This window comes from Numida meleagris, chromosome 4 (assembly GCF_002078875.1).
Source record: "Numida meleagris isolate 19003 breed g44 Domestic line chromosome 4, NumMel1.0, whole genome shotgun sequence".
NCBI lineage: Eukaryota > Metazoa > Chordata > Aves > Galliformes > Numididae > Numida > Numida meleagris.
This window is the reverse complement of record NC_034412.1, coordinates 10,169,336-10,194,634: the sequence shown is the minus strand read 5'-3', so window position 1 is coordinate 10,194,634 and position 25,299 is coordinate 10,169,336. Positions and strand designations below refer to the sequence as shown.

General features: G+C 45.3%; 1 protein-coding gene across 5 annotated transcripts in view; it reads right to left on the bottom strand.

The window, feature by feature from the left end:
* Positions 1-25,299, bottom strand: part of TP63 (tumor protein p63) — an 84,184-nt gene that overhangs the window by 21,578 nt on the left and 37,307 nt on the right. For all 5 annotated transcript variants that reach the window (XM_021396049.1, XM_021396052.1, XM_021396048.1 and 2 more), the window contains one exon: positions 285-471. In XM_021396049.1, coding sequence (XP_021251724.1) covers positions 285-471 — 187 coding nt within the window. The remainder of the gene's footprint in view (positions 1-284; positions 472-25,299) is intronic.

Sequence of the window (25,299 nt, the reverse complement as noted above, 5' to 3'; positions counted from 1 at the left end):
TGCCAGAAGGGCACTGCCTGCCACGGGGACAGACATCCATCCAACCTGGGCAGGCACGAGGTTTATTTTTGTACTTTCTTCTCAAGGACATGCTTGCACAGGAATAACTAAAGCACAGGACAAAGTTTCCTGCTAAGCACAGGGAGCAAAAAGCTATATGAAACATTGCAAGGAGGTCTGCTTCCAAAGGTTTGCGGCGAAACTGCTGTGAAACCCCTGCACTGACCACTCATCAGCCAAGCAGCTTCGGAAAGGGACCATGAGCAAAAGCACGGCCTTCTTACCCTCGTTGAACTCCCGGCTCAGCTCGTGGTTCGGGCAGCGTTTGACCACTTCGGTGACGTGCTCTGCTTTCTTGTAGACCGGCATAGCCCGGATGACAGCTCCCTGCGGTGGTGGGGTCATCACTTTGATCTGAATGGGACATGTCTTGGCAATCTGGCAGTACAGCTTCTTCAGTTCGGTGGAATACTGAGTGAGAGGAAAAAAGAACAAGAGAGTCAGGATGGTCAGTTAGAAGAGAAGGCATACCAGAAGGATGGAGATAGATTTATGCACACACTGAATGCACCAGCTACTGCACGTGCACTGCATTTGTTCAGACAACAGCCACACTTCCAAACAAGTGACCAACTCTAGACCTTTACTTGCTTTAGAACAGTGGAACATAAGGCTAACACCTGGCTTTCCCAAAGACAGAAGTGTTCTAAAAGAGTTGTGCTATTACACAATCAAATACAATCTTTCTTTCTCTTGTGCATCCCTTGAGAGAGGGGGCAGGGGGTTGGTGTGTGTTTATTACACACAAAGTAGAAAGCATTCTTTTTACAACACCCTGTAATCCTGGAAGCACTGGAAACAACACATGTAAAGTGATTCATCCTGTTTTGTTAGAAGCCCTCCTGTTTTTGACAATGGAATAAAAATCATGAAGCCAGGAACTGAACAGTGTTTGAAAGCAAGACCCTGACCAACCTGAGAATTGTGCCAAATCTGACTTCTCAGTTATCTTTTGAGAGTATCTAATACCTATGATGAGTAGCCTATATCAGTCTTCCCACTTTTAAACTTGAGTACCATATTCACCAAGACAGGGAGGAAGCAATGAAATAACATGCAGACAGTCCTCAAAGCTCTGAGGAGTAAAAACATCCCAAAAACCTGGTCCATGATGAGACTTGGAGCACAACTCAAGAGCTGGCTCCAAAACAGAGGCAGTCACCATCCTGGGGGTATGTAATGAACACCCCGAGTTAAGACACTCCTACTCACTGTGCTAGTTCACAGCATATTAGATTCCCTTTTAGGACACTCTTGCACTAACGTGCTGGCGCAGCACATCCCCAAACTGTTTTCTCATCTGGAAACCTTTACTCAGCAAAACGTTACTCATCCCATGCTGAAGCCATTGGTTTCTGTTTAGAAGCTCTAACTGAATTGAGTGTATGCATTTAGCAGGAACAGTCACAAGGAAACTCTTACACGATTCAATACATTGCCATCCTAACCCATTTTTCTAGACGTCCCCTGTGAAAGAGACTCTCCAGCCTCCTCTGCTGTTCCAAAGCAAGGCAGTTTTCACTGATATCCAACTGCAGAGCCATTCACTTTTCTCTTGGTGTTCAGACATCTGTGAGTGCCAAGCTCTTCAGTAACTCTAACCACGCAACCCACAGGAATTGCTGGCATTTCCCCACTTCCATCTCTTTGGTTCTTGCAGAAAAAGAGAAGTGAAAGCCCCAAGGTGGTTGTTTTCTTGAAAATGTCTCTAGCAGCCATGGCTGATACAGCCCAAGTCCCAGCCATTCAAACACGGCACCAACAGGTTCATACAGGTCAGGAACACAAGTTGGCCATCCACCCTGCTAGGATGCGAAGAACTGGCACACGCACGGGTGGGTGGTGGGTGACGTGGCAACAGGAGAATTAGCTAGTGATATCCAGAGATTATTTGCATTTCAAAGCGTGTGTGCTGCTAACAGGAAAACCAAAGCTGGGGAAACAACGAGGAGGAGAGGGGGGGGATTAAAATTAAGACAAAGTGATCTCTTCCCTCCTCACTCAATGCCACCCTGCCATGTGGCAGGGGAGATGCTACAGGTATTTAAGTCAAGGAAAAAGATTCTCTAAAATGCAAAGGCCAAATTGTGCAATGCATTTTATGTGCCTGCAGGCTAGAGATTAAACCCACACAGGATTTACTCAGCCCGCGGAAATGGGGAACATGCCAAACAATTACAAAAAAAAGTTGTGAAACAGACCTAGATGGTGATTTATATCAGACATCTTTTAAAACCTGAAATTCCTTATTGTTTTTTAATTAAAAAGCAATTCCTTACTAAAGGTAGAGTGAGCTCACTGCGTTGTCTTTTCACCTCAGAGGTAGGAAAGGATTCATATTTGAAAGAGGAAGAAAATTTAGAAAGCATACACAGAAAGCCTGGAAAAGCCACCTAATTGCTTGGACGTCCTCATGTCAGAGAAGCGTGAAGAAGCCATGCACCCAAATGCAGATGATCAAAATGAAAGCATAAACACAGCAGCACACACTAGGAGTGAACGTGTCTGGTGTCTGCAAGCATTCAGAGAATTGAACAAATGGAAGGAGATGCACTCCCCTCTCATCAGCCTTGACCAGAAATAAAAACCGGTGGTACTGACTATAATCTTAGGTCTAATATTTTCACTGGGGTTGCAAAGAAGCAGGAAATCACTGCTTCTAGAAGGACAGGGGAAGTGGGTGCTCAACCCCAGCACAAATGCAGAGGCTCCAGGTCAGACAGCGTGGGCCCCTCTACCAGCAAAGGAGATGATCTCTCCATCTGCCCTTCAGCAGCTCAACTGCCTGAGCCCTTCAGTTACAGCCAGAAGGGAAGAAGAGGACCTGTGGCTTACGTTTACAGAAACAACAGCCAAGAGCTAATGAGTTACAACAAAAAGACCTCTGTAATCAAGAGATATCTTCCCAAAAAGTAGGTTTTGTCAGCCTTTAGACCCAGGAGCTCCAGGCTCTGGACAATACCAACGTGAACTTTGCATGTCAGAGGAAGAGGGTGACCAGAAGCACACCAAGGGTTGCGATGCTCATCTCCACTTTGAGAGGCAAGCAGCAGCAACCTATGCAGAAAGACAGTCAAGACAAAACGGCTGCGGCACCTTTCTGTCACTACCTGCAAGAGTTTGAGCATCCTGGCTGTTGCACAGAGCTCAGGGCCATGACACACTGCAGCTTGGCAGGGATTTCACATCTACCCCAGCACAGTGGCCCACAAGCCTGTAGTTGTCAAGAGGCCGGTCATTTAACACTGGTGTAAATCTGTCCATGAGGTATCTGCCGTCAGACAGTAAAGGGCTTGAGTTTCCCATCTTGCCAACTTTGCTGTGACCACAGGTAAACTGATGCCCAGTCATCTATTGGCATAAATAGATGCAAACAACTAGGTCACAGTGATTTCAAATTGGATCAGCGATAATCGCTATATCCACAGAGTAAAACAGGAGATTGTATATAGATTTCAATGCTAATATGCAAGAGAAAACCCTTGAGGCAGGAGCTGTCTGTGCATTCAGAGAATGCCTGCAAGCATTCTCCTTGCAGGAGGTGACAGGCACCCTGCCCACCATTTTGCTACAGGAGCTGACTGGTGCTCACTGCATGAGAGATAAGACCATGAGATCAGTCACTCCATCACGAGGTCCCAAGACAGATTCAGTATCCTTATGCCAGTACCTGGGGGATAAGGACAAGACTGTTGTTTGAAAAACACTGATATCACAAATCAAAACAGAGCCAACATTTTGCACTAGTCCAGACTGAAAATCGCCAAGAAATGAATTTCTCCCATAAGTACCTCTTGCCTGCCTTCAAGCATTAAATCTAAAGTATCACTATTAACCAATACACTTCTGTTACTTGCCCGAGTATGGAAATTAATCTAATTGGGAAGGAAAAAAGTACTAAAAATGAACCTGATCTATATCAACAAGCCTGTCATTTAGTGACAGTCATTTCCTAGCATCAGGAACACAAGCTGTGCCAACAGCCTGAGGAGCGGGAACACCGCTTTTACCAGACACACAGCAAAAAGTTATTCGAAACAAAAGAAGGCAGCCTGGCAACACATTATCTACTGAGGAGAGAGAGGAAAGGTTTGGCTCAGACTTTTCTTCGGGGTTCAATTGCTGCATGTCATGCCCAAATAAGTAGACTTCAAGAGACTGCCGAGAACAACAGTGAATTTAGCTTTTTGATTAATAATACGTTTTAAACGGAAAGAAGAAAACATTCCAGCGCCTGCAGCCCTGCCCTCCCCACCTGCCTGTGTAGACATACTGTATTACCCACTCTTGGCACCCTGGCTGGTAATTCAGTATCACAATGCACACGCCAGCCACCATCAGGCAACACCTGTCTGATTTTTCAGCAAGCCCCTTCTCCAGAAGTTGTGTCAATAAAGGGTTTAAGGGAGAAAACAAAACACTTTTTCACCTCTCAAATGGAAAATTTTCACTAGGAAGGACAGAAGTCTCCTGGAAGAAAGTGCTTTGTGCAACACAAGCTGCAGGGGCTTTTCAGAAAGCATTCAATCCCCCCACAGAATTCTGATGCGGTAAATACCCCCAAACACTGCTTAGGAAATCTACGTCTAGTATCTGCCTTACCCTCTGATCTAGCCAAGGGATTACAGCCCTTACATCTTTAAAAGGAGTGGGGTTCAGCCAGCTCTGCAAATGCTGATGAATGTCAACTTGAAGGTGATCCCAGAAGTCAGCTTACAGCATGACAGCTCTGAGCCCCTTCTGCTCAGATCAACAGGTTTTTCAAACCTTTTGCAAGCTTCTTTCAAGAAGTCATGTTTTAGCTCAACTCAGTTAAACACTGGATTCGTTTCATTTGACGTTTCCAAAGCCATCGTTCAGCTGCAATTTCTCCCCTAACAAGCTAACTTTGAGAAAGGAAAAAAAAGAATGGCTTAGAAGAATGGAAAAGCAACATTTACTTATGCTGAAGTATGCACAGATTAGAACAAGGAGTTATGCAACAAGCAGAAAACCTGTGTAAAACAGGACAAAGTTTACACATTTAGAACAAAAAAGTGGGGAGAAAGGAATTTACCTATCTGGAATAAGTAGTAATATTTATGCGTACACCTTAAATAGATGGGCTTCGACAAACAGCAATCAAACTTTTAATTCACAATCGTTGGGGGTGAAGGCAGGTATATAAGGGTGCAAAGCCACTCATGTAGGAACTGATCTGTGACCAGAACATGCTCAGCTGACTTGTTGCCGCTCTGGGTTGAGGTCTTCCATTCATCAGAGAGGAGAATGTGCAGTTTGCCGCAAGCAGACGTGCAAACCATAGATACAATAGATGAGTTCAACAGCCATCGGCGCCATGCCAGATCCACCACATTTAAGTTCATGCTGGGCCAACAAGAAGCACCTGTGAGCAATCCCCAGCGGAGGGGAGTCCCACCATGCAACAACTGGGAGGACTGGAGCAGGAGGGGATGCTGACAGTGCCAGGAATGCTCTGAAGACTTTTACCAAATTCCTCTGCCGCAGGCCAAGGAAATAACAAGTCACCCTCTTTTTTCTCCCCCTCGGGGAGGGGCAGCACCTCACCCACAGGAATCCGCCTGTGCAGAGATTTCAGCTTTGTCTTCCCCTTGAGCTCCCCTGCCCCTTCCCTGGCCCTGCCGCCGCACGGCCCGTGCACACGAATCGTGCTCACGAGCTATTAAAATCTTTCCTCCGAGCGCTTTTCCTCAGGAGCCGCAGCCAAAGGCCGCCTGTTGCCACCTGTCAGTCGTGGGGATTAATTACCTGCGCCGGGCTGGGAGCGGCACATTCCACCCCAGCCTCGCCCTGCAAGATGTTGACATCAGGCAGGTGGGCCCCGCGTCCCCCGGCTGGCAGCGCAGAGGGGACAAGGCGGGGAAACATGACCCACACGCTCAGCCCGGACAGACAAAAAACACAGAAAAATGGAAAAAGAAGGGGCAAGGAGCATGTCGGTGCAGCTCTGCACTGCCTCAGGGCATACCGCGTGCCCAACGCTAGGCTGGACGCTGACGGCAGCTTGGAAACCATAGTGAAATAAAGATATATATGTCTGTGTTGACCTGCTTAGGTAAATGGGAGTGGGGAGGGGTGGCAAGGGAGGAGAATACAGAAACGTAGCCTCCGGCCTAGGATTCAGCAGGCTGGGGCCTGGCTGCCCTCCTGGCACACAGCCCTGCGGGCAGCAGGGAAGAAGAGCTGGGCCCAGCTGGGCAAGTGGCAAAGCTTGCTGGGAGGCTGCAGCAGATTTAAGGAGGGCAAGAAAAAAAGTCCAGAAGACTTAAAGACCACTTTCAGAGAGAAACCAGCTCCTCATTTCCCCCCCCCCCCCTCCTTTTTTTTTTCCACTGCACTTGCATCCAGTTCTATTAGCATCACACAAATGCCCTTCCCCAGCAACACACCACTCTTCAAGGAGAGAGCTGAAGGAGCTGAGAAACACACACACTGTGACATGCACCAGGAACCATGCTGCAATTCCCCTAGAATATTGGGTTTGGAGCATCAGCTGAATTCCCTCACCTTTGGGAGAACTAGACCATTCATTCATGTGAATGCTTCAGCATCTCCCCAGAGATTCTTACATATAATGATGTCAATCAGGAAGTATTCTCTACATTAGGCTTACTTCTACGTAACATCAGCAGCAAAACCAGAATAACAAATAACACTGATGTTTTCCCCTACTGCTTTTCCAACCATGAAACAATTATAAAGAACTTCACATCTGAGGGCTTTTGCGCGTCATTTTTGCATTTACAGACTTATTTCATCAATAAGCAAAGACCTCTCAAGGTTTAGCTTGAAAACTTTTTTTTTAAACATTGAATTTTTTTCTTATGTAAAAAATAAGAATGGACAGAAAAGTATCTTGTCTCAAGAAGAGCCCTGATAGAAAACTACAGAGGCAAGTTGGAAACATGCGTGGCTTTTTAATATAAAGCAATGGCTGTAAAGGAAGTATTTACAATTGGATTTTGTTAGTTCTCTACCGTTGCCTTTTTATTTTTATTATCTTCTTGAAAATAATTCCGTTAAGAACTCAACTCACCACATAACTGCAGCGAGATGACTTCTAACGTACCCAGCTCACATTCTGTGTGTGTATCGTATCCAGTTTCTCTGTTTCTAAACTGAAACTTCAGCAGTACCAAGTAAGTTTCAGATGCTAATAATGTCTATTATTTGCATTTCTGATAGGCTACTTGGCACAGGAAGCTTTGCAAATGAGGTGAAATTATGAAATGACTAAATCAGTAGCAAGTATGCTGAAAAAAACAATGCAAGCCAATGCTGAACATCCTTCCCTACCTCCAGTAAGTGCCCAGTGACTGGGATTCCACATTACAAAATGCATAGGTATTTTCACACTGAATGAAGTAGCTTCCACAGGGACAACTTATTTAATATTGCCTAAAATCTGAGGTACATTTCCAGATAGCTGCTTGTAAACACAAGTTTATGCAAACAAAACACCCAAAAACTACCCCAACTGTAGTTCCTGCTGATGCAATGGAACAGGACAAGGCAACCATGCTTGGGAAACTTACCTGGCTTTCAACACTGTACCAACTCCCATAGGATCAGAATGTGTTTCAGAGTGTGACCTTGCACATCCCTGCGATGTTATTTTCACAGACTCTACCAATTAACTGACATGAACACTGCCAATTTGCAAGCCATCAATAAAACATCAAGTCTATTGTACTTCCTTACTTGAAGAATGTTTCTTTAAGATCATTTTGCAAATAAGGCCTTTAGTTGGGTCTCAAGATGCATTGTTCTGCTTTTTCCTTCTCCTTCACCCTCCCCACTTCAAGAGGTGCGGCTGGACACAGGCTCTTTTTATAATGTTTAACTCTCAGCCTCTTAAGCTGACATCTGCATATCTCCTGGTGGCTTCTGTATTACAAATACAGACCACCAGACAAAACTACTGCACTAAGAAACTCCCTGTAGAAAGCCCTCTCACGCTAAACCTACATTTGCCTGAAGATTAACAAATGCTAACATCTGGCAGAATTGTACATAAAGAAAGTAACAATCAACCACCAAACCCTGGTTCCATTAAAGTCAATAAGCTGTAAGAGCCCCATACAAGCCAATCAAATCTTAGAGCCTTCTACAGAGTAGACTTATGCTTTGGGTCCTCAGCATACAGACCTCAGCATGGATACAGACAGGTTTAAGCAGCTCCACACAAGCTGAAGCTCAAGGGGATGAAGCTGGGTACAAGGAAACTTCAGACTTAACTCCAAGATGCTTCTTAGTTCCCTCATCTGCAAATAAGGGGATTTCATGGGTATCTCTGAGGAAGGTAAACAAGTCATTAGTACAGTATCTGTTACAGCAAAGAAAAACCAAGCAGGACAAGAGAATGAGTGAAAAAAAGCACCCAAGTTGTTCTGGCAACGTAGTCTTTTTCCATCAGCAACATCTCAACCCACAATTTTTGCGGAGTCAGACACAGAGGTATCAGGCACCACGCCAGACTCTGTACCAACCATTCAACACCCTGGAAAGCAGGACACTTTGCTAGAATGGTGACAGATTCCCACCCAAATTCTGGCTCATACCAAAGGGCTGATCTGCTTGCAAAATGCTATAGGGTCAGCACGTTGCAAAGGGAAGAGTTCACATGTCAAACATAGGCCCATTATTCCAGCTGGGTCACTGACAGCCTCAGGAATGACTTGTAGAACTGCAGACCTGTCATGTGCACACACCTTCCTTCTGATGAGCAGCTACAGCAGAGAAAATTCATACGAGTCAAAGCTAAAAGCAAGTTTAGTGTCTTCTAACCTCTCATACTTGATAGTGCTCTCCAGATACATTTTCTTTCCTGTACCTTTTTGCTTGACTTAGGCTTCAGTGTTGTGCTTTGAGGACAAGTAACAGGTTCACTAAGCATGATTTGTATTTTCCTTGCCTCCCCTAAAGTGCTACTTGCAACACAATTGGACTTCTCTTACCTATAAAGTCTCGTTCACGTGTCTACGATGGATTCTTCCTTTCTCCTTCCCCTACAATCCCCATGGGGGATCAGGTGTTCATCTGACAACACCTCCATGAAACATGGGTTTCATTACCTGCAGTAGAACTCACAGGAACCCTTCAGAAAGGCACATTATGTCTTTCCTAAGCACAGAACAAGATATTCTCTGCCTCTAAAACAGCGAGCAGTTGGAGCAAGTCAATGATCGTGCAGATAGTTTCTTGACTGCGATGGACACACCTACCTCAATGCTGTGCGATGGCCACCTGCAGAACTGCTCCCTCACTGGCCCATGAGCAGAGAACTGGCTACTGCAAGCCATAGAGCAGGACTGGTAGCCAACCAGGATGCTGAGGGTCTCAGCTGTGAGCTTTGATGGAAAAAGGAGCTACCACTGAAGTCCATGAGCTCTTTTGTTTTTGTGCTCTTCAGAAAGACTGAACAGCTCAGATGTAAAAAAGGTGGCCCCCCTTCCTCCCCTCTTTACTATCCCTTCTCCCTCCATTTATTCCACCTGAAAGAAAGTACAGATGCCTCTCCACTTCATCCTTCTAATAAACCAAGGTATTAATCACACCTATGGGAGGCGATCGAGGAAAGACAGAAAGTATTAAAAACTGACAGGATCTCAAAGCAGCAATGCCAGTGAAATGCATCATTAAGGTGAGTAATTTTCCTGTTTACTTCATAGGCTCCCCCTACCCCCCCCTTTTTTCCTCCCCACCTAAGATGTGGGCAGGACTCATCAACGCAAAGCTTGGAAGCAAGAAGCAGCGTCCCCAGTTTCTACATAAATGCTGCAGGCCAAAGAGCAAAGGCAAGTTCCAACTGAGCCCTTGACAATAATCAAGCTTTGCGGCGCCTCTGGTCTTGTCTTGTGCATACCTTGCAAGTAGCATCATGTCTTCCTGCTGAGATTTCACTGGCAGTGCACACAAGCACCTTGTTCCTTGGCTTCTATTTCAGAAAAAGAAAGTCCTGAACACACACACACGCCCCTGCCTTTCTGCTTTGAGAGAGACCATTTGCCTCTAAATCCTCAGCATCCTTTCAGAACAGATTTCTGAATTTACAGGAGATCTCTTCTGTTCTCTTGCAGAAAGATTAGTGTGAGTCCCTTGCCAAAAGGGCATTGAGTTTTCTCTACTTACGTCCAGGAAACTTTTCTGAGTCAGATCTTATTACTTTTGAAACAACGTACAGGTACCAGCAAGTCTCTTCCATGATAACAGCCAGGGCCTGTCCCATTTCCTGATCACATTACGCTCAATTTCCAGAATTACATCTATGCAAATATTGTTCTTCTGCTTGCAGAGCATTTCATTGATAATTAAAGCAAAGAGCCAGCAAAGCTTTTCTGGCCAGGACAGACAAGATGGTGAGCAATGCAACAAACAAGCACGCAGATAGCAAGCAGGGTTAAGTTTTCTTCCTCTGTACAAAAGCTGTTTAAGATCCTCTCCTTTTACTAAAGGACAGGAAATCCCAACTGAACCAAATCATTTCTACAAGCATCCTTCTGTTTTCAGGATTTGCCAGCTCCACAAGGCCACATTTGAGGTCTGAGCTGGAGAAAAAACATAGGACTAGGAAAGAAAAAAAATAAAGACCGAGGCATCTAACATAGGAAGTTAGTTTTATGCAGTAACTCCCTCAGATCAATAAAGCACAACAGCAGCTCCACCATACTCAGGATGAATAGTGACTAAGTCACAGCTTTATGTCTTATTCATACAATTAAGTTTTGAGGATGAACAGCAAAAAAATTCAGAAGAACACAGTCGCTAGCTATTAACCATCATTTCCAAGGTTCTGGGATCTGCATTTTATCCAGGTCCTCCTCTCTCCCAGCCTTCTCCTTCCATCCTCAATGACCCAGTAAGCACAGTCCTCAAGTCAACTGATGTGGTTTCTCCCGAGCCTACTTTCAAAGTCAAGGCATGATTCAGCAAGGTGTTTAAGCAGATGTCTACCTTTAAAGATGGGAGCAGTCTTGCTGACTCCCACAGAACCCTACAGATTTCACAGGGAATATTCACGTGCTAGAGGTTATGCACTCCCTCAAGTGCCTTACTGAACAGAGACCCTGATTTTCCTGCGTACCATGGGAAGCAGTTTGTCAAGACTACACTGAGGAACACAGTGTCACTGCTGCAGCTGTGAGGCCACCAAAACATCCCCAGCTCCAGAACACTGTGCCTCAGCCCCAGGCAGCTGGTGAGGTCAATGCTGTGGCATCTTCTCTGCTAGGAAGATCAACAAGCCCATCCCAGGCTCGGGGTATTCCTCCAGCTTTCTCTTGCCAGCAGCCCTGAAGCTATGCAACTGCAGCAGCTAAGAAGATGGCTATTCTGCAGAGCAATGTGCAGAGAAAAGAAGGCTCGCAGTGCTACCAGCTGCCCATCCTAGATCTCTTCTAAAAAAAAAAAATCAGAGCCTTCCATTTTTCCATCTCCTACCCCAAAAGGAGGGAAAAAGTTACATCCCACTTCACACACAAGCCAAAGGAAGACATGCAGTAACAGTTCACATGAGAAGGCTTGAACACAGCACAGATCAAATACACTCTAGTAGATTCTTTGGTTGCTTTATAATCTCAGCAAGAATGCACAACTGCATAAAGCTGCATGGATCTGGATGCACTGTAAGGGCAAATCTGCAGGTCTGCTAGACAAACTCGGCAGGAATAATCTCCCAAACGTTTCATGACTATTTCAGACCTATAAATTATTGGAAACAGATTACAGCAATTAATACCTAAGCAATTGATTTCACTTTGTAACTGAAGGATTATAGTGCCATTCCTGTGGCCTAAATGGAAACATAACAGGAATAAGTGCTGATTTAGATGCTAATCCTCATGACCAAGTTTTGAAGGTGGCTTTTCAAGAAAAATACCAGACAGCTTTGTCCCCACTACCCCACTGCACTGCTCCATTTGAAAGCAGCAAGTTCTGAAGACCCCAAGCTACAGATGTTTTGTGAGAAGACCTCTCATTTAAAGAGACACTGCTTTCCCAAACAAAAAGCATCTTTGTTACTAGATTACGATGAGAACAGGAATAGTTCCCTGGGAACCATCATTTTAAAGTCAGATTTCCAGCTAACCACACCCAATTCGTAAGTGATGCCATATATTTTAAAATTCTTATTAATTTTTGAACACCAGCAGATTTTTCCCTAGTTGACATTTTGGGATTTACTCCATCTCCCCACTCTCAGTGTCTAGTAAACCCAGCAACCTCACAATCTTAAATGGGTTGAAGGCAACTAGAGACAAACTCCTTCCCTCTTTAAAAAGGGATAAAAGAAAATGAAGCAAAACAAGACAGAGTTTCAACATCAGAACAAGTTATTGGCTCACACTGTCTGGCACTCCTGTTTTCCTTATGCATCATGTATGAGCTGTAAGAGAAAGGTGCAAAGCTTCTATGGACAGAACATGCCGTTGTTCTGCACAGCGCTGTACAGATGAATTAGAACCCTTGCAGGAAGTCAGCTCTAAGACAGCTACAGTCAATCTCCTGACCTGGCCACACAGCAAATGCTATTAAGGGCAAGGCCCATGACAGCTAACTCCCCAGAATTTTATCAGCTACTGCGACGTAGAAGACACCAATAAACTGCCAGAGTAACCCAGAAGACTCTTCCCATCTAAATACTAAAGAAACCACGGGGAAACAACTATTTAGATCTACATTTGCAGACAAAGCACCAAGATGCAAGAATGAACCCTAAATAGAACCAGAGATGACAAAACACACCACATGGATGCAGCTACGCTATTGATGCTGTTGTGCCCATCATAGCATCATTATCTCTGATAGAGTACAAAGCTTGTCTGCTCAAGGCACTGGATGAGATGCAAAATTAGGATGCAACAGATAAAACTAATCCAGAGGGAAATACTTGGGAAGGAGCAAGCTGGTGAGGGAGGAGAAGCTCTAGTCACAGCACAGCAGCTACCTGACCCCAGAGGACAGCAAATGATAGAGGCCTAGATAGACTGTAACTGTTGCCACACACTCCTTATTTAAATGCAATTTGTTTAATCTCAAATCGGATTCAACCATCAAAGGCTCTCTTCTGTAGCACACTGACAGTTCACTTGAAATCTCTGTACCTTTAATCCTTTAATTAGCTAACAAAAATGCTACCTCGACTCTTTCACCAACTTAAGCTAGTTTTCTGCATGGAGCTTCCAACTCCTGCAGGTAACAGGTTTTAGCTGCTCATGTAGCCAAGGGGAAAAAAGACTAAGCAAGCCCCCACTCCATTCTCACACAGGCTGAGGTATGCTCCTCTGTATGCTGCATCTCTAAAGAATACATTTCTTGAAGACTCCTTTGCAAAAGCAAGAAGGACCTATTCTCACACTGCTTGAATGGGCTAGGAGGCATAATTACATTGTGCAATTCAGTGAGAGTGAGCAGAGATTTTCAGTATAGGGGTGGCTGGAGGAGCCTGAGGAAGGGGCAACGCTTACACAGGAGCAGGATAAAAAAAAAGAGTTAAGCCAACATTTGTGCAAGACAACACAATTCCTGCCATGAACCTTTGGCCACTTGCCTTGATGATTTTGGGATGAGATCTCTGAAGGAAGCAAGGCAACTCCTGAATCCAACTCTTCTGGAGGCTCTCTCCAAAAGAAGTCTTCTTCGGAGATGAGCTCTGCTATTGCTCAAGACTGCCAGGGCAATACAGCTCCAGAGGCAGAAAATGAAGACTGCATGAATCATGAGCACATCAGGAATGAGATCCATCCAGGCACCTTACATTATACATCAGACATTTCCTTCAGTTCAGCAGAGCTAACAACTCTGCCCCTTCTGAAGGGCAAGAGGGCCACCTAAAGTCGTCTTATCAGAAGTTCTGAGTAACATGGGGAGTGAGGTACATCAGGCACCTGAACACAGCCCTGGGGCCTCCTGAGGTCACGATGCTCCCCGCAGGGCAAGGCAAAAGCAACCAGCACTTGCTTGAGGCTTGCAAAGAAGGCACACCCATAGCACAGCTGCAGGGACTGCTGGCTCAACACAAGCTAATCCAGCACATGACATACTGGAGAAAGGGCATCACACACTGCAAAGCCATCACTGCACGGCCCCGAGACTGGCATGCTCAAATTGCAACATGCCAGAGCTATCGAACTCAGCCTGCTGCTGCAGCGCTACACAGACATTTCTTCTTCTAGACACAGCCTTGCAAATCCACGCAGCACGGCTGAAGCCTAAGGCTTGCCCTAGCATGGGTGTCCACTTTCTGAGCACAGCCAAGCCATAGGAGGCTTTGCTGGTAGCCAGCCAGGGAATGCAGGTGAAGAACAGCACAGAGTCACCAGAGACTTGACCAATGCATACAAACAGAGGTAAGCGAATCCATGCTCTCATGAGCAGTGGAAAAGCCCTGCCTACATCAAAGGCAGATGATGGGCCATTCTACATCTTTGCAGTTCCCTAATTTGCTTGTGCTCTGGGTCCTTGAAGAGCATTAAGCAAGCTCTGGTCTTGTGCTAATCAAGCACTCACAGCAGGATTTGGTGCTAGGCAAGGGAGAAAAAATACTACTCCAGTAGTATTACAAACCATAGCGTGCATAACAGAGCACTCTGAATGTGCTTCTCCTTTAGCAGGATTTTAGAAGCACTGCATTCACATTCTGCACCCTATTCAGTCCAAATGAGTCAACCCAGCTCTTTAGCTGGAAATCCAGCCCACATGCAAGCTGCTGCACCCCACTGACAATAGATCCCACAGTCATACACAGCCTACACATCCAAAACTCACATTAGTTGTACGTCCAAACTAGAAATATGGCTGCGTGTGCATCTCAGGGGCACGCTAAGGAAAAAAGAACAGTAATGCAGAGCTCAGTGCTAAGCAGAATAGGATAACCTCTCCTACTTGCCTCACCATTTCTGCTGCTCCTGAGTCATATAAACATTCTACGCTACCACAGGCCTTAAAATGAGGCATTTCAAGTGCACAATTAAAGGCAGGCAAACACGCTCTGCTAAGTGCAGCTGCTAAAGGCTCATTCTACATTCGGTTCTTACAGAACACAGAGAACAGGAGTAGCTGGCAAGGGCCATCTGATCGGGAAGCTCCATTCTGGTGTCAGGGCAGTCTGCCTGGTAACTGATCTCTGCACTCTTTGATCAGCGTATTACCAAACAGCCTTCTGCCGACAGTTCTCGGAGTGGGTGCACAGAAGTTGTCAACAGTTACCAGATTCGCTCCAGGCCAGAAATCAAGCTCATTTTGCAGTGCTAGGATGAGCAGGATTCTTTTTTCTTTAAATAATTTTTAAGAAGTTCTGCAGTGCTCTGAAAGCAGCTAATCAAATTATTAAAGTGCTTGAAAGTTTAATGAAGAAATCAAAGCTATTAAGCAAACATTCAGCTTGATGTCTCTTTCCCTTCTTACCCACCCTTCCTCAATGCATTCAAAACCTCTTTTTGCTGTGCAACGACATGTTTGAACAGGTACTGAGATACAAACAAGTCTTGGCCCCATCTCATACAGAATGGATTGGTTGCAGATGTTCTCCTGCAAGCTACATCTTGCCTTCTGCAAGAGCATTCATCTCCAAAACACATCATTTCACCTACTTCGCCCGAAGCCAAAACTCAAAGGTTATTTAATTTTATTTTTTTTATTAACTCTAACATACCTACAGCTGTGCAAGCAAAACCCCAGCTAGTTTTTCAAGGCACAAAAGAGGTGAGTGACTGAGTTTAGATAAACGCGACCAAGTTGGGGCAGTCATCTTTCTGTTCACCTATGCAGCAGCCAACAGCAATGTCAGGGATGCAATAAAACAAAAACCTGCTGTATTTCAGAGAAGCCTGACATATTTCACTGTCTTCCTAGGACAAGTCAGACATGAGCTCATACAGTGGCAGGTGAGTCAGTGACGAGTCAGACAAGAGCTCCTTAATTAAGCTTTAGGGGTGGATGATCCCTCGAAGGTGTAATCAGATTGGTATGGCCAGTGGGAAAAATAAAACAACAAAAAACCACCGGAGTGAACTGTTACACCCTTGGTGATCCATGCCAGGCTGGGCAGAGAGCCCCCAGCACACAGCAGGAACTACTCTATACCACTCCCCAGAAGCCTGCATGCTGAACCCTACTTCTCCTAGGCACTGGGAAATGTTGGCTTCCCCTCAGCAAGCAGGTCATGCTGGAGCCACATCACAGACACAGTGTGATCCAGGAGCGCAGGGTTAGGTACACCCCAGCAGTTGGGGCTTCAGAGCTGAGCAGGTGACTGGTAGCAACTCCAGCCTGTGGGGGTGGAGAGAGAAGCAGTCACAGGTTAGTCATTCCCATTCACTAAGCAGCAGTTAATCTTGGCCATGTGCTTCATCAACACTTAAAATACTACCAAGCAACCCCACTCAAGAAAAAGACCCTTTAAGTTCTACATTTAGGAAGCGTCCCTAAAACATGTTTCAAAATGCACATCAGAATAGCAGTGTATTAAAAACAAAACAGCCCCATTAAATAGATTGAGATCAGTGGTGTGACTAACAGCATCGGAGCGTTTTGTGCTCACAATGTTAGACATGCAGCATGGAAATGGTTTTCCTCCAGCACGTGTCCCTGCAAATCCAGCCTGGAACCAGCTCATCCACGGAGCTGCTCCTCCCAGCAGTGCTCCCGTGCACACCAGCAGCACCAGTGCAACCCAGTTCATCTGAATATTGCACAGAGCAGCTGGAAAGTGAGACTAGAAACAAGGAATCCCACCTCTGTAGTCATTAAGAGAGGCACAGCAAAGCAAACCAGCAAAAGTGACTCATCAGAGAAGACAGGACATTAAGGGGCTAACAAATAAAGATTACATTTTAATTAAAAATGTATTAATTATTTATAGGAATGGTATTTTAAAGTAGTCAGTCCATGTGCTCCATTTCTGAGAGCCTTTAATCTTTACAGAATTAATGATTGCTCTTCTGAAGCTTTTCCTAGAGGCTGTCACCTTTTTTGTGAATGTCAGCACTGCGAAAGTCTTTAGTAAGAGATGCAGAACTGCAGAGTGATTTCTGTTGGAGTCACCTTTGCTCACCAAGGACTGGTCAAGAAAATGACTAAGAATGACTAACACGAGCCGTGTGCAGCAGAAGGGACAGGAAACAAAGAACTCATCATAAAACCAGTCACCACCTCACTGATTAATGAACAGATGTCATTTAGTGCTCAGCCACCTGACAAACGTCTTATGAGAATGCTTTTTTCTGCCACCCATGGTGATGCTGACGCTTGAAACGTGAACAGAGCAGGCATGCTGCTGGACAGCAAGCCCAAGAGCCCTGCTCCCATCCCTTTGCCTTAGGAGAGGCTGGGGGAGGGCATCTGACAGCAAGTTTGTGCTCAGCTCGATCCCCCTTCCCAAAGAGGCCAGGAGCAGGGCAGCTCCCTGGCAGAAGCTCGCAGCTGCAGCTCCCACGGGTGAGCTGATGAGCCCCGACAGCAGCAGGGTGTGTTCAGCCCAGCTCAGCATTGCAGCTAACACAGCACTGCTCACACAGTCACACTCCAGATACATCATCAGGAAGAGGCCTTCCTTTGTGCCGTACAAAGGCCACAGCCTTTGCATCAGCGCGTCTCATACCCGATGGGCCTGATGCTGGTAAACAGAGAGCTCTCAAGAGGGGAAGCAATTAACCCAGCCAGGACTTGGGCAGTTCCGAGCTTTAGCCTGAAGATACACTTAGGTTTGCAAGACACAAATCTTTTTACAAATAAGCTTTCAGGCCTCTTATTTTGATTAAGTCTAGTGATAGAGGCTGCACGGCAAGCAAGCAGCAGCCCCCAGCCATTCCCCCAAGTGTTTCACATCGGGGATCTAAGTGCTTTACAACACAGGAACATGGAAACACAGTCCTGACTTCGAGGGTGGGCACGTAGAAATGCAGGGAAAGAGATGGAGGCAGAGGGAACACCTTGCACAATGTCACCCAGATTAAATCTAAATCACAGGGCAGGAGCAGCATGGAGGCTGGGCTCAGGGTCAAATCCATAGCTCATCTGTACTGCTCCCTACCTTAGCAGCTCGGGGCAATGCAGGTTCTCTCCCCAGGAGGGAAGCACGGTGAGCCCCAGGCTACAGGAGAGGGATCCACGCAGGGATGCTGTCCTCTGCTCTCCAAGGGGAGAGAGAAGCCCTCTCCTCCAGCCTTGCAGAGCAGCATAATCATCACTGCTAAAGCAGGAAAAGCCAGAAAACAGATCCTATTTTTCTTATTTCAGCAGCTGATGCGCATCAGCAGAACATGAAACACTCGTCTTCCTCAGAGAAGTAAGTATCTTGGTCTCTTTTAAACAGCAAACAAACAACTGTCATAGAACAGATCTGATAAGATGATGGAGAAGTTGCAGCTTCCTTCTGTGGATACACAAAGTTTTGCTCCAGTGTTGAAGCGTTATCTTTAACAACTGGAAATGTAAATTTTGTATAACACAAAGATGCAATTTCTCCACCCTGGTCTATTTGTCAGAGGATCTAAGCTCTTACTTGAGTAGCTATTCTACTCTGTTTACCATAACAAATCTGACACACCTGCACATGAACAGATTTCCATTGCATAATAAAGTTCATGCTCTTTCTATACAGAAGTCAGCCCTACTCAGGACACTTAAAAAAAACAACAAAGTAGGACATTTCTTCATAGCATGTGGTCTGCCAAGCACTGGAGCTAAACCCTCAGTATACTGAGCACCACCAATGCAACACAAAAACCATCGTGCCTGCCTCAGCACACCACCAACCATTGCTCGTTCTGTATCAAGTTGTCAGGGAAATAAGATCTATGCAACTGCAGCATTTCAACTCATCTGAGGAAAGGAACGATCATCTCCAAGGTCGGTCTTTGTCTGTAAGGAGAGCAAACCTTTTTATATCAGCCTGTTGGAAAACCCTTATCAAAAGTAACTTAATGTCACTCATTTTTTACCAACTTTTTTTTTTAAAGGGTAGTTTGGTTGAAATATCTTCAAACGTTGTTCATTTAAGGCAGCTTTTTCAGAAACTCTCTATGCCCCAGAGCACGCTGCCTCCCTCTTGGCCCAGCTGGCCATGACCTGCAGGAAGGGAAGGAGGCAGCTCTTGGGATGCCACATCTGAGCTACGCAGGCTGCTTTGCAGTTTGCATGCTTCACGCTTACAAAATCCATGAGAGCTCAGCAGCTTTTAGGAGCTAGCCTAGAGGCAGTCCCCGTGCCGAACAGTACAAAAAAACCCCTGAAGCATCCAGAAACACCACTCCAAAAACACCAGCCCAATAACTCAACAATGTAAAAATCCCACACCACTCCAGAGGAGTGCTAGTTTGGAAGCACTGGGACTTCTGGCACCTTGGTTTCCCTTCTCTAAAATGGCAACTACATGCCTGATTTTCCTACCACGAAAAGGTGTTTGCTGATTAGGGAAGTAATGTTTGTGCAGCACTTTGAAGATTTAAAGTACTACATTAATCCTACATGTTGTTCTTAGCAGAAGCCAATTTTTAACTAAGCACGGCAGAAAAAAAAGAAAAGGTGATTTAAATAGTGACCCTCCCCTACTTCAAGATGTTCACTCAACTCCCAGCATCAGCTATTCTTATCTCTAAATGTTTTTTTAACCCTTCCTTCTCATACTTCTCAGAAACCACAAGTCTCATTCAGCTTTTATTTGAAAAATGGCTTCTTTCCAGGCTGTGGCTGCTTCTTGTAAAGTTAATTCCTTTGGTAATGCTGCTGGAGGCACATCGGTATGCTTGGTGTGTATGTGTATATACGTATTTTCCCCCTTTTCACATGGTGTTGTTTCTATATACGTGTAGTGAAAGATACCTAATCCAGGATTATGATTCTCTTTATTCCTTTCTCATGAAAGTAGGTGGGGCTTTTTTTGTGCAAGTTGGGCTGATGAAAATTATGTTTAATTAACGCTTTTCCTCTCCACGCAGACGGAAAAAGTTCTCATTAAGAACCCAAGAAGTTTCTTGCACTTAGTTCTTTCCCTCTACATTTTCTCTTCAGAAGTGACTAAAACTTGACGACAATTCTGCCAACTTTCTGAGAAAAAGAGGAAAAAATAAAAAACCTGATGCCAGTACAGCTTGAAGTCACTTGAGCAAAGCAGGAGATAAATTTCTGCTCCCCAAGGGGCACCAAGAGAAGACAACCTCTCCCCACAGTTACTTTCTCCATCCCATTGTGCCCATCCCTAACATCTCAGCGTTCTGCTCTTGCAAATCCTGGGAAACCTGCAGCGAGCTCTGTCTGGTCTCTTGTTTTGTCGGAGAGAAAGCACAAACACAGCAACCAGGAAACTAAATCCTAGCTGAAAGAGGACATTCACACCATCAATTTAAACGCCTTCCTCTTGTCCAAATACCTGCAGAGGAGACACTCCCAAGCTCCCAGCAGCTGCACAGGGACGCAAAGAGCCCCACTTGGGCTCCTGGAAGTCAGCTGCATGAAGCCCTCAAGCACCACAGTCCAGTTTGGCGTCACGGAGGACACTTGGCTAATGAAGAGCATCTACCAAAACTTAACACTGAAACAGCTGCAGCTCAGAGAGGTACACTACGTTGCCCTGGCAGGATTTACAGAACAATGAAGGATGCAAGAAGTGAGAGAGAGGCAGAGAAAAACAAAGACAGCTCACAAGAGACTTTCCAGAAATTATTACAAGGAGCTCTGGAGTTGCTTCTGGGGAGTCAGAGAAGAAGATAACAAGTAATAAAAACAGAATATACATGACAATGAGGTTAGGGGGAAAAAAAAAGCACAATTACATTTTAATAGGAACCTTATACACTTGGATCTCCTTTTACTCAAAAAAAAAAACACACCACCAGAAGAGACTCCAGCAGGCACCTCCCGGACTGGTTCTCACAGGGGAACTGGTTCTTCCCAGCTCTGCTCGCTTGAAACACGTCCCTGCCGTGAGAACAGCACCTCCTGCACAGACAGCAAGCCACTGCCCTCCTTCCAGGCTGATGACCCAGGACAAGTTTTGTATGCATCAACTGCCTAAACATCAGGCCCTGCTGGTACCACACAGAGAGGGAAACACTTCAAGTCATTCAAACAGGAAGGTGCCATCACCATCTCCCCGTGCACGAGAGCCATCACAGCAACCAAAGCCCATCCCTCCCCATGCCCGCTCTGAGCGGACAAGGGGCACACGCACTAGGAGCAGCATCTTCACAAAGGTAAAGCTGCAGAGAGCCTCAGGAAGCCAGTTCCCACACTTCTCACGCAGACAAGTGCCCAAATAAGGCAATGTTCCCGCTTTGTTGAGATCCATGCGGAGCCAAGCACTGAGCTCACACCATTGCGTCAGTTCTCCCAGCTTGCGCATCAGCAATCAGTTGGGCTCAAGAGAAAGCCTACATTTAAAGTCATGAAAGGATTAGCAAAGTGTCCACAAGGGGACCAACTTCAATGCTTGGAGACATCCACAGACCCTCTGCGCTCACTTTTACAGGGACTCTTCCCTTAGCTCTGTGCTAACAGCCGAAGCCCACAGCATTGCTGACCAGGAGCCTCTGAAGTAGAGAGAAATTCCAATTCCCGAAGCAAGACTGCTTCCATTGCCCTCCTCCTAACAGCTTTAAGGAGGGTAAAATCAGGAAAGCTCAAACTGCACTGCCCAGAAGACAACGAGCTGGTGCAAGTGGCACGTCACTGAGGAGTAACGAAGCTAAACCTTCACATTAACACCTAGCACAGCCCCACGTGCAAGGTCTTCAGGGAGACTCACCAGCCCTTAAGAAGTTGCCACGTATGATGCAGAAAAACGATCATCAGCAGCAGCATTACCAGAGCATTATTCCAATTGCACTATTGGAACAGCTTATGTAAGAGAACAGACAATTAAGAGTCAGGGCAAAGCATGCATCCAGTTGGCATCTCGCTGCCACGCTATCCCCATGCACCATCATCTTCCAACTCACTGTATACAGGGGAAAATATGTTTCCCATTTTACACCAGGAGATTCAGGACAAAATATTTTTTAAGTGAAAGTGGAACTAATCAAATTGAAATAATATAACTGAGATAGACCAGCCAAGGAATCTGTACTTTCAACCACAGAAACCTGTTACTCCTAACATGGACTAATTTAAGCACATTCCTTTTGCCTTAAGAATACCTTCCAAATCTAACTCCAGACAGCACAATGCATTTACTTGCTTTCTTGGATGTCGTACAGGTTGTCACCTAGCCTTGCCAGCTAAGAGTCTGAAATCAGAATGCTTTCGTACAGCTTTAGGTACAGTCAAGTTTACTGAGCATGGGAAAACCAATGTGCCTGACTGGAACATGGATTGCAACTTTGTGGAGCTCTGTGTTTCATAATGAAGCTCTGCAAGGAGGAACCCTGCTCAGCTCCAACCTACTGCAGGGCATGAGAAAAAACTGCTGTGCTCAAGTATTGCCAACACTCCAATTATGCAAGTCTTGCAGGGCTGCCTTCCTTCAGCAAAATCAAAAAACTGCAAATAAATTTTGGTTTTCATGTAGAAACTTAAAGCTACTTCTGCCTTCTTTTTCCGTAACCCTCATGACTACCAAGAAAAGCTTTGAAAGATTTAACAGATGCACCCTAAAGGCTCGAAAACCTGGGGGAACATCCGAAGAACCTGTTTGTCTTCAATAAAGTCTCATGACTTATAAGGTGGTATCTTGCTTATGGGGATAGGAGGATCTGATTCGTTTCTTGATAGCTTGAGTTTGGCAGCAACGTCAACTTCTACTAAACTTGACATAATTATTTTCTTAAATTATTTTCATTTTTTAATCTTCCCTACTGCAACCGTGTTCTTCTCCAGGCAAGAAGTCATACAGCAAGCTCTGTGCTAGCAACAGGTGATTGCCAAATCTTTTTTTAGTGGGAAAAGCCAGTGCAGTTATTTATTTACCTGCACTTGGAGTGGGTGGAAAGATCTGCACACACAGTTACTTCCAGAAAGAAAAAAAAAGTCCAAGGAGGCACGCTTTTGAAATGCCTTGTTTGCTTCTGCTGCAGAAATGGGAGGAGATCTCACAAGCCCAGGTATATGAGAATTCTCGCAGAGGAAGTATCCCACAATAAATGACGCACAGTTCTGGATGAGCTTCACCCAATTTCACCAAATTCATAGGGCTTCTCTCTCAGACTTAACAACCTTCTGGCTCAGCTCTACCAAGAGATAACTGCTCGATCCTCTAGCCTTCAGCAAACTTTTACTGCAACATGAGCTCCCCATCCCCTGTACCCATGTGAGAAACTTTGTTCAGTTTAGACTACTAAGGCTTTTGTTTCTAAAGACTTGAGAGTTGCAATCGTTAAAGATTTTCCTTCTGAAAAGACTGATTAACTTGCTTATATTCTTGTGTTCTCGGGTCATTAATTAAAAAAATAATCAAGGATGCTTATAAAGTCCTCTGCAATCCAATCTCAATTTGTCATCGTTAATTAGTTCAACATTGCATACAAATGAACAGCTAACCTGATTAGACAGCATGTTTTACTGGAATTCCTACTTAAGGTCATGAAAGACTTCAGAGAGAAAATCTGCAATATTTTCAAAGCAAACTGCTCATGCATATGAAATCACTCTCACCTAGCAGCAACTGGTGTGTTTTTTTTTTTTTCTTCAGTTTTTGGTCAGTTCCTTCTCCCCTTGACTTAGGAGCCCATCACCAACCTGAGCAGAGAAGCAGCCCTCCCAGTGTTAAGTTCATCTCTTCCCCAGCTTATCCTACACAAACAGTGTTGATTCGGCACAGGGTGTCCTCTGCCCCGTGAAAATAAACCTGCCCCAAAGAAAATATCACCATACTACAAAACAGGTTTGGAGGAGTACGAGTGGAATTTGGGGCTGTTTGCAGAGACCTAGCTTTCAGGTACTCAGCTAACTTCTTCTTTCCCTTCTCCCACTTTCAGAAGTGCCCTAGGTATCTACACCTAATTTCAGATTATTCCCTCAGAAGCTAAGCACCAAGAAGCCTGAAGCAGCTCCACATATCTCTAACCCTCCCAAAGCAGCTTTTGCTTTTTCAGGGGAAATAACCAAGTCCTCACCCCAGGCCCACAGCCTTTGCTATCCCAGGACCTAATCAACATGACTCAGCCCCAAACAAACTCAGACAAACTACAGCAAAGCATGCTGTCAGCCAGAACAGGAGAACCACTGCCAGCCCCCATGGAGCCCTCCCAGCAGGGCAAGGTGGGTCAGCCTCACTCATCTACTCCCAAAGTGGGGAAGTGCGATACAAATTTCCTTAATACTGTCACCCTGGGGAACACAAGAGGGAAAAAAGCCCTAAGAAACAAGGCCTTCAAGTTTTGGACTCTTAATAAGGGTGGGGCCATCTAGTAATTAAACGTTTAATAGGTCACTGCTGTGGAAGAAACTCTTCCAGTTGGGTAGGTTCCTAATCCATCATTTAAAAAAAAAGATGACGGCAGGCATTAATCAAAGCACATGAAGTCACATTGGGGGGGGGTGCGGGGGGGCGTAGTGAACAACTCAGAGAACTTGCTCCTGCTGTGAGGATGGGGCAATCCTTCTTTCATCAACGTTTCACACGTTTCCACATTTCTCAGGACGGCAGCAGGAGAGAGCCTCCACGTCCCTCCACACCCACCCCGCTGATAAAGCTGTCGAACGCATTACCAACTGCTCAACAGCCCATGTGAAATGAGTTGGTGGATTAATTAGCAGAAGGGCAGAGCTCTGAAGATGGAAAGATGCTTGAGTGTGAAACATTGATTGAAGGTCCCCGGCAGCCACCACAAGACTGTCATCAGCCACTGCGCACACACAGCTCCTGCACAAGCAGCTCCAGGCTCAGCACAGGGACACCAGGACACTCCTCCACAAACAGAACTGTTTAGGAGTCTGCTCCTGGACTAAAACACACAGGCTGGTCCCTGCAATCTGATCTCACTACCACCCAGATCCACGTTAAATCTCAGCCTCACTTCTACCCACAGAGGGCTGCTGTCACTACAATGAAACACCTGGAGTGCTTGCCCAACTTCACGCTTGCGAGTAGCTCGCTTGTCTTCAGCTCTGCCGGAGCAGCTTACTACAAACGTTCAAAACTCTTTTCAAAAGACCACTTTTCATAGTTGAAAGGATAGCATCAAACACTCCTGTTCCCTGCAGCTGCATTAGATAATTCTTTGTACTATATTTATCAAAAGAGAATGTCTTTTTTCATATCTCTCTCTCAAAGGACCCTCTCCA